General features: G+C 34.4%; 1 protein-coding gene across 1 annotated transcript in view; it reads right to left on the reverse strand.

The window, feature by feature from the left end:
- The window catches only part of LOC128992799 (scoloptoxin SSD14-like), a 30,966-nt gene extending 14,207 nt beyond the window's left edge, over positions 1-16,759 (reverse strand). The window contains exons 1-4 of the mRNA XM_054416542.1: positions 16,669-16,759; positions 8,919-9,152; positions 4,260-4,480; positions 1,144-1,336 (exon numbers count right to left, since the gene is read on the reverse strand). Of these exons, the coding sequence (XP_054272517.1) occupies positions 1,144-1,336; positions 4,260-4,480; positions 8,919-9,152; positions 16,669-16,670 (650 nt within the window). The 5' untranslated portion in view covers positions 16,671-16,759. The remainder of the gene's footprint in view (positions 1-1,143; positions 1,337-4,259; positions 4,481-8,918; positions 9,153-16,668) is intronic.
- Positions 16,760-17,327: the final 568 nt, after the last annotated feature.

A 17,327-nucleotide genomic window follows, 5' to 3' on the forward strand; every position in this document is an offset into this window, starting at 1 on the left:
ATATTGGCATTTTATTATTAAGGATTTGAAATATTTATACAATTAGTAAACAATGAAAAATGCAAACACTTTAATATAGCTGTTACATACAAATGGTTTAATTTGTGTGTATCTCCAAACATAGCTCGTTCATTCAAATAGTATGATCAATTTGTTATGTTAGTTTATCCTCAGTAAAAGACAATTGAATGCTTCTACTTGTCATTTACCTAGTGAGTTTAATGTTGTACACTGATTACTCAGGCATAAACAGGATAACCCAATGGTTTTCATCCTGATCTGACCTTAGGGCTCCGCTAGAGACATTGACAAAGTTCCTATTACCGACGGTATTAAAATAACAACTAAATAAAGAAGTGAAGAATCGCTTTAGAATTTTGAAACCAGTTCACCACGATATTAACATAATTTAATAATGTATAGTTACATTACCAGAACTGAAATTGTATTTAAAACAATACATCAAAAGCAAAAATGTTAGTCTAGGATTATGTATATTACATTATAACAAAACTTTTAGTGAAATTAAAATTGATACGTAGATCATTTATTGTTAAAATAAATCTTATTGTTTTATTATGTGTGTAGTTCAATCATAATAAACAAATGCTTCCTAAAAAACCTGTCTGCAATATAAAACAGATGATTGTTACGGGGGATTTCAGTGTAGAAAAGGGTAAATGAGTGGGAGATTTACCATTATAGGGAAATCATATGTTGAATTCCAACCGCACAATTATTTTAGACAGACTATAGCTGGTATAGAAGTAGAGTTAGTTGTAAGACCTTATTCTTTGAATACAGAATACTCACTTTACCGAGTGTGTACATTTTGCAGAATATCATGTTTGTAAAATCAAATATTGAACAAAATCTCATCTCACTCACAATCATGACTAAGGAATAATTTAGAATTACCATCATTAAGACTGGCCTCAACACAGCGCAGCTATAAATATTTACAACTCCAACTTTTCAATGCCTTCCCTGAAACTGTAAGCAATTTGCCTATTTAGTCGTTAAAAATTTTATGTAATGATGTAACAATGAAAGAACTCAAAAATATTTTAGCAGTTTTGAGATTTGAGATTCTAATTGAGATTCGGTTTCGACACATCACTACACCTAGGAAAATTACCGTACCTCAAGTTAGGATCACTATAGAACCGTCCAGACTGGATACCAAGGTTTTTACTTTGATGTTCGCTCATGATGTAACCCTCTTTGCACATCTTTAGCGCAGGTTCTACTACCTCATTCCATTTGAGACGGCCGTATTTCTGTTGTGCCTCCCAGTATCCTCGCAGCTCCCCGGGAACCCCTGCCGCGAGCGCTCCTGTAACCAACCTTAGCTTAACCAACAGAGTAACTAAGTCTACTAATCAAGAGGGTTACCTGTTCAATCCTAAAATACCCCTGCCGCAGCAAACCTGCAGACTAAGCGAATTTCAAATTTCCCGATTGGATTAAAATACGCACATAGTGGTGTCCCCATCTTAAATAATTGATTTATTAAATGATTTACACTAAAATGACTCATTAAAATGTCAAATTTATTCCCTATTTAAATAGAATTAGTTTAACGAGTACTTAGGTTTGCTGCAACAGGGACGGTAATAAGTTTTTATTTTTTTGTAAAATGTTCATAGTTTAGTAAGAAATAAATAGGCCCACATCTTCCAAATTTGATCAAAATATGTTCATAAACAAGCAAACTACAACTGTTTACTTATTCTTCATAAGAATAACATGGGGATTTTAAATTTACAATTTTTTTAAATTTTCTCTATAACCATTAGGCCCAGTATAATGTTTCAAGATACTAAATAATTAGTTTCATTTAACCCCTCAAAATGGTTTGGAAAGAAATTGCTAAATTCAATGTTTTTTTTGTAAAAAATGGGGAAAACCAATTTTTACCCTATAAAACCCCCCATAAACCCCCGTCCATAGTCTGATCATGATGGATTGCGAACTCGTTTGAATAAATGTAGGTTTACACGTTTGTACCAAATTTCATCAAAATCGGATTATTTTTGCTCGAGTTATCATGCTAACGGATATATATAATATACATGAATTTGAACCGATGGTGGTTTTGGCCTATAGGGACCTTAAAACAAAACGAAAAAGAAAATCCGTCCCGGGTCCAGGTCTTACCATGAGTACTACGGTAATAGCTTATTCTCTATAATGGGAAATTCGCTAAAAAATAAAATGTAGTTAACTTTTTTAAATTATTTTTAACTAGTGTACATTTTGCTAGAATTTGAGCAATTGCAGGATTTGCAAGCCAATAAGGGTGAGGTTCATAATGTCCAAATTTCACAAACTCCAACGTCTAAAATATTAAATAAACAGTGCGTTTCATAACCTCCAAACTTCATAAACTCCAAAAATATAACATTCAAATAAGTACAGTTTCACAATGTCCAAATTTCACAAACTCCAACGTTAATATATTAAATAAACAGTGCGTTTCATAACCTCCAAATTTCATAAACTCCAAAACTATAACTTTCAAATAATCACCGATTCAAAATGTCCAAATTTCACAAACTCCAACGTTTAAATATCAAATAAACAGAGCGGTTCATAACCTCCAAGTTTCATAAGCTCCAACAGTACAGTCTCTGCCAGAAGTCGCTGCAGAGGTTCAAGAGTGTAAAGTATTGGTATTAATATCCCTTCAAACCTGCAGACTAATCGAATTTCCATTTTCCATATTTGATTTACACTATCAATGAAGTTATTAGCTGGTTATCACCGAGCGCTGGCGAACGGTGCCTGCTATCTGACTGTGGCAACCACTGTAGAGACTTCTGGCCCAGACTGTACCGTTGGAGGTTATGAAATTTGGACATTATGAACTGCACTGTTTATTTGGTATCTTAACGTTGGAGTTTGTGAAATTTGGACATTGTGAATCAGTGATTATTTGAATGTTATAGATTTGGAGCTTATGAAATTTGGAGGTTATGAACCTCTCTGTTTATTTAATATTTAAACGTTGGAGTTTGTGAAACTTGGACATTGTGAAACAGTGATTATTTGAATGTTATAGTTTTGGAGCTTATGAAATTTGGACATTATGAAACGCGCTGTTCATTTAATATTTTAAGCGTTGGAGTTTGTGAAATTTGGAGTTTATGAAACGCTCCCGCCAATAACAGTTTTCGATGAGTTTAACAGAGTCAATTATGTAACTAATAGAAATACTCACACTGTCTATAACGGTTCGATATAATCAATATGTCTTCTAAATATTTTATCATTTTTCAAAAGCGGTTCATGTTTTTTTGTGTATTCTACAAATGTTTCCCTACTTACTCGTAACCGCATAACAATATCCATGTGTATCTTCGTCATTGATAGCCTGTATGGTACCACAAATGTCGCCAGTGTGTTACAAATTTCAGTCATTTTTTTAAAATTGTGATAATAACACATTAACTAGGTAATGTGTTTCTTCACATTACTTAAGATCAACCTGATTTCCTGCGTACCCTGTGTGTCACAATTTTATTTGATTCAATTGTCTTTATTTTGGTTGATTGCTGTAATAATATCATTATATTTACCTGAGAAAATGTAGAGTTAAAGGTCTGATTTTGTTCAGATTATTTTTTGTTTCCCTTAACTGTGAATAATAATTGAATCATTCTTTTGAAGTTCAGTTCAGGAAATTCAGTTCTTGAATATAGTCATAACATAATAGTCATATTCTTTGTAAATCACTTGGCTTTTATGGAAACATTTTAATTACAGTAATGTGTCGGGTTAATGTCAAATTGAGAGGCAATTGAATATCTGAGATAGCACGCACGATTATTATTCACTTAATAATTTATGTTAGATTGTGTGGGTATAGAACAAAAGATAAAAATATTAAAGCATTGCCACCCCTTTTATTGTTTACTAGCTGGCCCGACAGCCTTATGTCCTCGTCCTGTGGAAATGATGGAATGAAACAAAAAGTCAATGTTAGGTAGTAACAAGACCAAGGTTTGGACCATTCCTTTAAAAAAATTATAAGTCCAAAGGTGTTGTGAAGTACACAAAATACTCTAATTTACGCTAGATCGGCTGAATGTTAGCCTAACTTGTACCAATCACATTTCAGTTATCCTATTAGCCTAAACTACAAGAAAAAAATTCAAAATCCTGAGACGACTAAAACCCATAGTTTTAAACCACATGGAGTCACGCTACACTTTCACATTTGGCAGAATAAGAAATTCAAAAATTAATAAACCTACCCTTTTGTGATGCGGAGGTCTTTCCGGCAAACATATCCCTCGTAGCGGCACCTGGAGCAGTTTCTCTGGCATCCAGAACCTTAGCCTCCTTGGACTCGTGGTTGTACACTGTCATCATGAACCCTCCGCCCAGTCCCATACTGTGCATGTTGACCACCCCGTTGCAGAAAAGTGCTGCCACAGCAGCATCCACTGCTGAACCATCCTTTTTCAAGATGTCTCTGGTAAGCACAAAGTAATACTTTTCAAAACGGTTTACTTCCAGGTTTCAGTTCAAACCTAGTTGTTGTCAGGTCGTTTGGCATAGGCTGCATATTTACTTCCCACAGTAACTTAGTAGGGCTGATCACTTAAATTTAATTTTTGTTCAAATTAACAGTCGTTAAATGACAGGCAAATGTTATAGGTTGGTGTATGTTGGATATGTTAAAAAAGGAAATCAAACAAATGTTTTAAGGAACCAAACACAAAAGTTAAGCTGGAAAATAGTTCTTCAAAATACAAGTTTACAGTAAATTTAATTCCTTAATAGTACATGAGGCAGTCAAAAGGTAACTCTTATGGCTAAATATAATCGATCAGGTTTAGTTTCTCAAATTTTTAAACAATGCCAAATATTCTGTAATGCCAATTAAGCTATGTAATTTTGAATCATTAAGTTTCAAGTAGGGATGAGCATCGATAGGTCAACCATTGATGTTCACCATCGATGGTAACATCGTCATGAAAACATGCTAAAACATAGATGTTAATCAATGTTTTTCTGTTTTTTGTTTGTTCCCTGAACTGCAACAGCTAAATAACTTAAAACTAATCCAATTACGTCAAGGAAAAAATCAAAATTTCAATACTTGACCAAATGTATGCTATGTTTCAGGAAAACACCGATGTAAAAAACATCGAACATCAATAGAAAAACTTTGATGTTTCAAAAACATCGACTATCAATGCTCATCCCTAATTTTCAATCTGATGTGACTTGTGTTGCCTTGAAAAACTCATAGCTTGGGTGTTAAATGTCAGAAGATTACAACTTCCCACAAATTCAATTAAACTTACCCCTCTTAGTGATCTACCAGTTCACATTAAGTCACTAATCAAGTAGTATTATGCAGTTAAAAAAAAATTGTATCCAACCAAACTCGACTGGGAAATTATATAACTTGTGTTGTCCGTGTCTCTTGGCCTAACTTATGTTGTCCGGCTGTTTCACTTTTTTAGGCCTATTGAAAAAGTAATTCTAAATAGTAATAAAATATATATGTGTATGTATGAATATAGGAATTCAGAGGGATTAATTTATTAAAAAGTTTAAAAAGTAAAAAAAAATAAAAAAAAGTTAAAAATACTTAAGAAGTTAGAGAAAGAACGAGAAAGTTAGAAAGTTCGAGTTAAGTTAATCTTACAGATGCAAACAAATAGTAAGAACACTGAGTGTATTTGATGATATATTCTATATTTCTATATTCTATTCTATACTATACTATTCAATCTGAGGGACACAATAATTCCTACTTGGATCTACCAACCTTTGGAGCTACTGATTCATATGGGGCTGTCAAGGCAGCACCATGACAAACCGGCACCTCGGTGTTTCAATCAAAGGCGTCTATCCACTGCCACCAAAAACCCGAGGTGGCAGGTTGGCGTTTACAGCTGCCACCAAGACTATGTAAATACCTTTATTTTAACTTTATTTGTTTTTCTATTTAGCCTCCGTTACAATACAACAAGCTTTCCATCCCTGTCCACCCAAACATAACCTCTAAATGTTGTAACGGGTCCAATAAATAATTAAATAAATAATAATAAATAGTAATAATCGAACATAAACAAATGATTAATTATCGGAACGGTACGGTAATCAAACCAATTATCAATATTCAATTCAATAATGGACGCTCAGTTAGGTAACATGGTGGTTAAATTAGAGTCACTGGTTTTAATAAAAAGGATTAGTAGTAAATGTTCCAAGATGGCTAGATGAGAGCCCTGTTTGTGGTTGACGAAGAAGAAGGGCGGGATTAGACACAAATCGGTGTTCTGCGCATCCAGTTGGAGTGGGTTGAGAACTACTGAAACACTTTCGGCCTCTAAAACGGAAATTTTCCGTTTTCATGGTGTTGGCAGTTCCAGGGTTGAGCAACCGACGCGCAAGCTCGGTAAAGAAACAAGGCTTCTACACTTCTTCACTGATCTTCACACCGTTCGCATCTACGTCAGTTCCGTTACCAACTTGATGTAATCTACCAGTCACCATGTCGATGTTAACACATAAAATTTAATCCGAGTTAGGGCCTACATCGAGTTAGAACTTTTATTTTTTTTTATTGAAGATAGTTGCATTTTTCTAAAACAATTTAAACGCCGCTTGAAAATAAGTTCGGCTAGGAGGGCGACGCCATGACACCCACACCGGCATCGGACATGGGGACGCCACGGTCATCAACAATGTAGACTCGCAGGGTGACCATCTACACTACAGGCAGTGAACATCTCATCTCACCTCTAACCCTAAGCTAAGTGTTTATACTTAAACTTAGTGGTTATGGCTACTTAAATATTCTATAGCCTAAACAGGGTTGCCACCAAAGTGAGATAAAAAAATTCATGCATAATTCAAGGTTTTCATTGGTAGTTTTGAAAAATTCATGGGGTATATGCTCGCACAATTTCACCATAAAAGAGTGTTGCCTAGTTCAGAATTGTACTTTAATTTATCGACAATATATTGTTTTGTGTGCTACTATCAAATAAAACACTTTTCATGCATTTATTTTAGAGTGAAAAATAAGAATTTAATATAAAAGTAAATTTAGTTTTTTTTTATGTAAATTAACTTCACTTTCAACCAACAAATTTATAAAGACAGATTTTCTTTTGTATAATCTTATTTAAAAAAATGTAAATTTTAAAATGTCTGGTTTAGCCTAAATTAATAAAACAATTTTTTATGTTCTGAGAATTCTTCTTTATTTGTTAAAATGAAATAAGCCCCACCGAACCACACGATTAACCTGAGATAAGAGAAAGGCTCTACTAGCCTAAAGTGAAATTTAATTAAATAAGTTATGTAACTGGTGTGATTGACTGTGTGAAGGCCTAACACTAGTCAATAATTAATTCAAAGAAATAAAGCGCACCGTTACAATGTTCCTACAATTTTTTTTCCTATGTAAGTATATTGTCCGATCCTCATCCCTAAATGTCCAAGACTTGACTAACCGTTTTAGGACTGCTGTTTTTTCACACTATTTTTTTACATCAGCTTTACTGTGGTCATGAAACTTGAGCTCAAGTTGAAGTATGCCAAAGTAGTGATGAAATATGCTATTTCTTAATTAATAGACTACGACTCGTTTTTTCAAAAACTTTCACACAAAAAAATGTTATACTACTACTACTAATACATTATGCATCGATTGCATAAAAAGAGAGTTAATGATACAAGTAGAAAATTTAAGGTGTGAGTCTTGGCGAGTGCCTTAAAAACTTCTACGAGTGTTGTTAAGACTATTTTCGTAATTACCTACGACAGTGTTTTAATTACGAAAGAATACTACTTATAACTTCTAAGAGGGGTTATGTTTTCGTTTATAACCTCTCATTGCCACTGAGAGTGATACAACAAAACATTGTACCAAACGCTAATTGCACCACTCAACAATTAAATTGGCCCTGAACAGCTGATTACTTGAATTTCTAATCATTACAATTTTACTTCTTTTCTCTCAACCCTTGAACCTCATTGGTCTGTTACCCGTGTAGTAAGTAAAAAACAATTTTGTTAAGTAAGTAAACAATGCTGTTAACTTAAATGAGTCTTTTCAATTCTAAGAATTGAGCTGAAACGGCTAGTTTACAAAACGGTCATAGGTAAAGTCAATATTAATTAGAGAAACCAACCAATATAAAAATATAAATATAAGAACTCTTAAGAACCTTAATACAGTACAGGGAAGTGACCAATATTAGATTTCAAAGTGTTCTTTGATATCCTGTTACCACTTATTATATCTACAAAATCTTAAATTAATATTATAAATCTGAAAGTTTGTGAGTTTGTGTGTGTGTTTGTGTGTGTGTTTGTGTGTGTGTTTGTGTGTGTGTGTGTTGCTCAATCACGCATAAACTACTGGACGGATTGGGCTGAAATTTGGCATGATGATAGCTCACATTCCCGATTAACATTAAAGCATATTCTTATCTCAAAAATCCTTTCGGGCTCCGCCCCAGTGGCTCTGTAGTTCCCCATGTTAACCTTATGATTTTTCATATTTAAAAGGAATTAATGAATCTTAACAGCTGTTTCAATTAAACAAGTTGGTTCTGTTCTATGATGTTCAATAGCATAAAAGTTACAAGGATTACCAACAGGGTGCAGCACTATTATTTTTTTTTAATTTATGACAACCGCTAATTTCCAACCAAAAGGTGAGTGAGCGTAGCAAACGAACTTCAACCTGGAGGCGAGTTAGCGTAGCGAACGAGCTAACCTGAAGGCAAGTGAGCGCAGCGAACGAGCTCCAACCTAAAGGTGAGTGAGCGTAGCGAACGAACTTCAACCAGTACGTGAATGAGCCATGCGAATACTTATGAAGTTAAACGGGGCAAAGCCCGCGGGTACAGCTAGTCATATATATGATGCAGTTACGCTACCTGGCGATGCATGAGCACGGGGAACCATCAGAGCAGACGGCTGCCTTGTGGAAGCTGTGCTCTACACTCGGGGAGGAGAATGGCAGTGGTATTTGGGGGTCTGGGACCTCCCCACAGGAGAAGCAAGGAAAGAGACGACAGACGACTTTCCGCCAGTTAAGACGTCTGGTAGAGGCAGAGGTGATCAAAATGGCAACAACCAAAACTGCTAGGTAGCACCCCTTTACACTGTACCTGGAATTAAAATATGTTGATAAAATGTTGGATGAAATGGAAAGTGTATTTGTGATTTGGGGAAGATTGTTTTGTGTCCGGACTTAGTCCCCGCTCTCATAAGTTGCTGGTTTGTTGAGGATTGATAAGAAAACATTGTTGATTGTTTGAAACTGAACCAAACTGATGCATTTTTTTTAAATACTCAAAGTACCAAATATTGCCTCAAAATGAAAAAAAAAAAATTGAAAATCCCTGTCTTCAATGTAGACAATAGACATAGCAAACATTAAATGTCACACTTTTTTATTTTAAGGCAAATTTAGGCTACATTTATTGAGTATATTCAAGAAATGCATAACAGTGGATTGTAGGAAATTTTATGCTCTTTTGGAATATTACCTTCCACTTTGGTCGATTTCCTCACCATTTAAAAGTTATTTGCAAAAACGTCAAGTAACCTCCAAATTTCTAGTGGGAAAAAAAGTTGGAGATTACTTTTTAACTTTGTACAATTAAATCTACAGTTCTGCTGGATCGATTTTGTTAAATAATGTGTCTTTAGAAGGCATAAACTCTTTGAGTTGCTTTTTCGCTTGATGTGTATTTTATAGCGGTAAGTTTAATAGTATAAAATATAAAAGTTATAAAGCGTTAAAACCTGGTCATTCATTTTTAATCACCCCCAATGCAGGCACAATTAAATAGAAATATTTTGACAGGTAAAAAAATCCTCCACTGTATATGGGCATTTTTGTATTAAAAATGTTTCATTTTTGATTTGAAAGTGTTCAAGGACAACTCTCGATACCCCACTGATATATTATTAAACAATTTAGCTGCCATGTATTGAATGTTTGTTTGACTCTTTGAGTATTTACAAAGCACTGTTTGTAAGTTGTTTTTAAATCTGGTTTCATAATTATGTTCATTTGAATTTCCTGAGAAAATGTCTAAATGATTTTTTACATACAAGAGAACATGAAGAATATACATTGCAGGTAAGGTTAAAATTTTGAAATGTCTAAATATAGGTTAACAGTGAGTTCTAGAGCGTACACCACTTACAAGCCTTATCGCCCTTTTTTTGAAATTTAAATAACTTTTTGGTATATGATTGGAAACCTCACACCAATTGTTTGGACCAATGCCCGAAAAATAAACTTGACATGACATAAGTGGACTGTATTTGGAAGTCAGTGACTTGAGGGTTTGACATAAAAAACCGATATGTGGTCAATACATTTATTTTACTCTACATTTTAACATTTTCGTACATTTACATAATTATTCTTGTTTCAAACTATTTTTAATTAGGGTACATAATATCTGGCCAGATTAGTATAATGATTTTACCTATTAATTTTATGTTTGAGGCTTTGGGAAAGGAAAGAGATGGGAAGTGGCCACATAGTCTTTAGATTTGTCTGACTTTAAAAAAGGAATAATTATTGTTCACTGTCCACTTGAGAGAAAAAACTGGAGAGATCTTACCCACTTTCACACGTTGAATTTAAGGACAATTACTTAATAAAAAAGAAAACACTACTTTTAATTTACTTTACATTTAAATTATACAATAGGAAAGAACTCTGGACATGTTGCTTGCTTCAAGTCATGGTTGGAAAGAGAAGGAGAAAGTGGATATACCTCCCCAGATAAGGCAGTTTTAAAGTCTTCCACTTGATGGCAGCATTAATCAACACACTGAACCACACAAAATAGTTTGTTAATTTTCCACTAGAGTTCAGGAAGGATATGTTTTAAGGATAGCCCAAACACCAATATTCTGTAACTCAATAAACTATGTATCTCCATTCCATTCCATGAAGTTCCATTCATGTTTTTAGAAGTGACAGACTCATGGAAGAGGGTTTACCAAGGGGGCTTTGTTTGCTTTCTGTATTATCTCCAATGTCATTTAACTGATGTGAGCTCTCTGTTTGTATCGAACTTGTTACCAATTTACTTCCAGACTTTTTTTCAGGTATTGGTGATGCACTTAAATTATAACCTTTTTGTTCTTAATATAACTTTTATTGCTAATAATTGGAGTATTATGAACTGTGGTCTGGGGGGAATTCCTTTTTGTAAGTTTTCCCATGCTTTCTCTATTTCATTAAGACATTTTTTGTAGCTTTCTTTGTGCTTATTTGCGATGAAATCTAATTAATAATTTGTTCTATTATCATAATAATGACTAATGTCAGTTTTGCTAATCAAAGCTGTTTCATTAGTTGTGTAAAAACCACTTCATATTTAGCTGAGTTTTCGTACTAATCCTGATTTATATTAGTTATTTCCGCAGGCCAAAAAGGATAGCCTCCAACTTTAGCGAAAACTAGATCATTGATAGTAAAATTGTTATTTTCTTGAGGTTCTTGAGGTATTAGCTAGTCAACAACTTTTATCATGCTAAGTGGTGGGAGTAACTGAGATAATTATAGGGAAAATCACAAAGGTTTAAAACTGATGTTTTCGGCCCCTGGGCTATATTTTTAAGACAATAAAAGGTTTTTTACATACCTCCGTCAAATAGTCCAATAAATGATATTGCTCAACAGCTTAAATGTTTCGTTGCGAAGACAACATTTTCAACATTTGTTTTTGACGAGTTGCAAGCTTTGAAAATGTTGTCTTCGCAACGAAACATGTAAGCTGTTGAGCAATATCATTTATTGGACTATTTGACGGAGGAATGTAAAAAAAAAACCTATTACTGTCTTACAAAGGCTTAAATTGCTTTTGACCGTTATTTTTTTATAGAAATTGGGGGTTGCACTATTTTGTTTAGATTTATATAATGTTCTATTTTAATAAAAACCACCTTTTTATAAAATTAGATTTTCCAATATTTTATGGGTTTTTATAGGTGAAATAAGTTACAATAACTTTTGAACCATAATTGCTACAGCAATGGGAGTTTTACAATTTTATTTAAAAGGTCTATAACATACTAAATTTTTCCAAATCCTTTAGGCCATTTTTGAGAAAATTCTATTTTACCGTTATTTTATGGAAAAATCACTACTACTACATAATATATAAAATCACTACCCTCAACCCCTTTCATTTATCCCCTCAGTATATGGGGCCAAAAATTGACAACAAATTACCTGCTTGGATTAAAAACATAGCCTCAGTATCTAAATAAATTCTTTTGAAGAGGTCATTTTACTCACTAGAAGAATATCTGGAAAATGAGTATATTTGAAAGATATTACTTCTCCCATAGTTGTAGCTTATTGATTTACTTTATTTTATAAACTATTATATTATTTCAAATGTAGTATTAGACTTTGTGACAAATCACCTGTCAAGAGAATTGATGTAATGTGATGAAGTTTCATGAAAATTGGACTACAGGTGTGGTCTGTAGCTCAGTACACATCCACACACACACACACACACAGAGAGACAGGCATCACTTTCAAAAACAACTTTTCTTGGGCTCAGGAGAACCAAAAACTGATATATCCACTCAAAACTAAACTAAACTAAACAATACTTTTTCCACTATGGTATAAGGGGAGAAAGTAATAATAATAATAATAATAATAACTAGATTAAAAATGGACCTTTTTTTAATTTGGCACAAAGATTTACCTATATTTATTCAAATGAGTTCACAGACACCCTCGTCAGTCTTGGGGATTTTACTGTGTTAAAATTTGTGTTTCCAATTTTGACCACCAATAGACAATAGACAATAGACAATAGACAATTAATCTTTATTTACACATTCATTAAGAATAGTAGTAGCGTCAATTTACAATTTTTTCTAAATGTGTGGTTGAGGTGTTGTTTAGTCAAAGGCCTGTTGATGGTATTCTTCTAAGGAATAGAAAGGTCGATTAATGAGCCATTGATGCAAAGCTGGTTTGAGGTCATCTTCTGACTTGCTTCTTAGATCTGGAGGTAGCCTGTTGTAGATTTTCATTCCTGCGTATGAAGGTTTCTTTTCAAACTGTGCCGTGCGATGTTGTGGAAGGTTGTACTGCATGGTGTTTCTCAGGTTGTGTTGGTGCATTTCGCCACGCCTTGTAGGGTTATTTCTTACTGCAAATAACACAACTTCCTGGATGTAGAGTGCTACAAGGGTAAGTACTTTGAGTGACCTGAATGCTTCCCTGCAGCTGTCGAGTCTGTGGAGTCCTGCAGTTATTCTGACTGCCTTTTTTTGTTTTCTGAGAACTCTTTGCATGTTAGTGGCAGAGGTTCCACCCCATGCTACAAGTCCATATCTCATATGCGACTCAAAAAGTGCAAAGTATGCTACTTTTGTTGTCATGTCATCTGTTGCATTTTTTATATGTTTAAGAGCATAGATGGTTGAACTTAATTTTTTACATATATTGTCCACATGAGGGGTCCAGGTTAAATTCTTATCGAGTGTGATGCCCAAAAACTTAGCTTCATCTTCCACTTCTACATCTGGGAGTCGTGGCACTTCTTGAGATTTACGGCCAAAAGCTATTTGAGTTGTTTTAGACGTGTTTACTGCGAGATCATTGTTATAGCAGTATTGGTAGGCCATACTGAGTGACACATAGGATTTTACTTCTAGATTTTCAGCTAGTGGTTCATTAAACACTAAGGTTGTGTCATCAGCATACATAAGAGTAAGGCAGGCGTCTCCTATTTGTTGCGGCAAATCGTTGGTAAAAAGAATAAACAGTACCGGACCCATAACTGACCCATGGGGAACTCCTCGATTTATTGGTTGAAAATTTGATCTTATTTTTCTTATTAGGCTGTTATCTCTGTGCCTTAGTTCTACAAACTGACTCCTGTCTGTAAGGTAGCTTTGAAACCATTCTCTTACTATCCCTGATACCCCCAGGAAATCCAGCTTTTTAATGATTAGCTGGTGGTCAAGGCAGTCAAATGCCTTACTGAAATCAAGAAAGATTCCTGTTGTTAGATTTCCTTCATCTAGGCTGTCAATCAGGGACTCAACCATCTGAATTATTGCTGTTGTTGCGGATTTCCCTTTTGTAAATCCATGTTGCAGGTTGTGATTTTTGCAGTGGTCTAAAAGTCTTTTTAACACGTTGACTGCGCGTGCCGACTTTAGTCGGCGTCGCCAGCGCTCCCAGGCGGCACCAGACCAACAGAAATATATTGAGTCAGTGTGAGCTTAGCCTCAGACGGAGACGTTATAATCGTTGCCAGCCTGCCAGCTTAGAATGCGAGCTTTACTTTGGTGTAGGTTGGTACTAAAATTTCCCGTAAAATCCTGTCTGGCAATGCTTTTGTCCCGGTTTCGGGGATTTTTTCTTTTCAACCCACATTACAAAGACACTGGATACGGATCCATGCAGTGCTGCTACCTTTGGGTGTTTCAGTGAACTACATCCACTCTCGGGGTAACGCAGCACAGTCACCACTGCTCTTTTGTGATTCGTCAGACTGAAATATTTGAATGCCAATTGCGTTCGCTGATTCGGTTGCGCGCCGGGGCTTCGCCCGCCACTGAGGAGCGCCTGTAAAGTCGGCGCGCGCAGTCAACGTGTTAAAACAACTTTTTCGTATATTTTGGAGAAGGTGGAAACGAGGGAAATTGGTCTGTAGTTGCTTGCTACTAATGTGCTACCTTTTTTAAATTTCGGGTATACTTTAGTTATTTTAAGTAGTGAAGGAAAGATGCCTTGTTTTAGGGACTTATTTATCAAATCAGCCAATGGTAGTGCTAGTTCATTGCAGCAATGCTTAAGTATTTTTGACGAGATTTCATCAATTCCAGACGAGTTTTTTGCTTTAAGTATGTTTATAATCATTTTAACTTCCTTCTCGTCTGTGCTTTGAAAGGAGGAAAACGGTGGACCTGTTTGAGTTACGTCAGGAGTTTGAGCTGTAGTCTTTAGGTGTTTTTGTTTCTCTACTGTTTTTTCTCCTACTTGTGTAAAAAATGTATTCAAATGGTCTGCAACATGGGTCACATTACTTATGAGTTGGCCATCTACTTGAAGGGTTATTTCATTTAGGGATGTTTCTTTTTTGGACCACACTGTGTTTATTGTTTCCCAGATAGCTTTAGATTTATTTTCAGCTTTCATCAACTGGTCAGAGTTAACCTTTTTCCGCATCGTTTTCAAGTACAGGTCATAGTTCTTTTTATTTTCAATAGAAACCCTTCTGTCATCTGGATTTCCCGTCACCTCAAACTTTCTTAGAGCTTTAAGAAATTCGGCTTTAAGTCTCACTGCTTCTGGGTCCATAGAGAATTTTAGTTTATGTTTTCTTTGTGTTTTTATCTTCTTTTGGGGGCAGGCTGCATCCATAGCTACTCTCACTATGTTACTAAAAGTTTTAAAAGCTTCTTCGGCATTGTTTATTGAGGTAACACTAAGACAGTTTTCTTCACTGAGAAGATACTTGAGGTCTTGCAGGTTTTTATTTTTTAGGCAGCGTCCAATTTGGGCTGGATAACTTGAGTTGATGTGTGAGTTGAAGTTTACAGTACAGAGTTGAGCAGTATGATCCGAAAGTCCTGCATTGATGATTTCTGGAGTGAGTTGGTTTGTGTCCATATTTGTACATATCCAGTCAATGGAGGTTTGTGTTAGATTTGTTATTCTCGTAGGTGGAAGCTGTAGTCTCTGGATGTTGTGCATAGCAAGAGTTTCATTTAAGATAATGTGTTTCCTGTTTGGGTTACACAAATCAACGTTAATATCTCCCATGATGATAAGAGGGGAATTTTCCATTTTTGTTTCCTCAATTAGTTCTGTAAAGGTGTTTAATGATTCCTCAAGGTCTCCGTTTGGGGGTCTGTAGGTTCCCAGTACAAACAGATTTGAGTTCTTGAATTTTATTTTTATAAGAGCTGCTTCAAATAAAAGTTCTTTACAGTAATGGGAGACCAACCCATAAAATATTGCAGTTTCTTTTTAAACTATTTTGTAGACAATAAAACAATAATTTAGAATATTAATGTGTTGTTTTTTGCCTAATGGTCACTAAAGAAATTTGTTATTCTTGTGCAGGATATATAAAGTCTTGAAACCAGTCTGTCACAAAAATATTTTTATTAAATATGGATTTTTTTTATAACAAGCTATTTACGTTAAAGAAACACATACTTTAAACCATAGCTGTAGCAGCAATCCTAAGTACTCATCTCAAAATGTAATTTAAATAGTAAATCTGACAAAAAAATTAATCTGTCTTATCTATTTATTACTAAATCTTTTTTATTAAAAATAAAAAATAAATCTGACATTAGGGGATTTTTTACTGAAGATCCAGCCAGGTAAATGGAAATTCGCTTAGTCTGCAGGTTTCCTTAAAATTATGTATGTTATAGTCATTTAAATTCTGAACAAAATGGTACAACTCCCATTGCTATAGAAATTACGGTTCCAAAGTTATTGTATCTTACATTATTTCCCATAAAAAACCCATAAAATAAAGGAAAATTAAATTTTATAAAAAGCGGTTTTGATAAAAAAATTATGTTATATAATTCTAAGCAAAATAGTGCAGCTTTAACGACTAGAATGTTTCTAGGACTATTTACAATTAGATAACTCACATTATACAGTTCTGGCAACAATTCAATGTGACATAACACAACGGCCAACAGCAAGGAGCGTTTACTAAACGTGGTCACAGTGAAGTTTAGTTGTTGAACTAGATCACTTCCACACTTGTGTGATGAGTGACATACCCATTAATCATGTAGCTTATAATCATTAATCATTAAGCTAAAGGTTTTCAAACAGGTGATGTAAAATTTCCCGGTGTTATACTGTATATGCTGAGTTGGTTCAACTTACTGGTTTTAAATTGCCAGCTGTTATCAAATGTTAATATTTGTATTAGATTGCTTACTAATAATTAAAACACATGTTATTAATTTTAATAAGAGAATGAGAAAAAAGTTAGTTGAGTTGTGTGTAGTATGGTGTAGTCTTTTGACCAAAGAAGATGTTAAAATAGTTCAAATAAAATATTGTTATTGCCTACTAACTTTCACTGAGTACTGATGAGTACTTTATAATACTTATATACTTTATGATGAGTAATTTATTTGTTGGAAAAGTATAGATTTTATTTGAACTATGAATGCAAATTTAACAAAAAAAATTTAAAAAAAATTTGAGTGGTTGCAAAGAAGGAAGGCATTGAGAACAACATTTAGTAGAACAGTATCTAAGTTTAATGAAGTTTGTCACAATGAACTCTTACAGC

This window comes from Macrosteles quadrilineatus, unplaced genomic scaffold (assembly GCF_028750875.1).
Source record: "Macrosteles quadrilineatus isolate MER2022 unplaced genomic scaffold, UCM_ALF_1.0 Scaffold_1__1_contigs__length_201487025, whole genome shotgun sequence".
Taxonomy (NCBI): Eukaryota; Metazoa; Arthropoda; class Insecta; order Hemiptera; family Cicadellidae; genus Macrosteles; species Macrosteles quadrilineatus.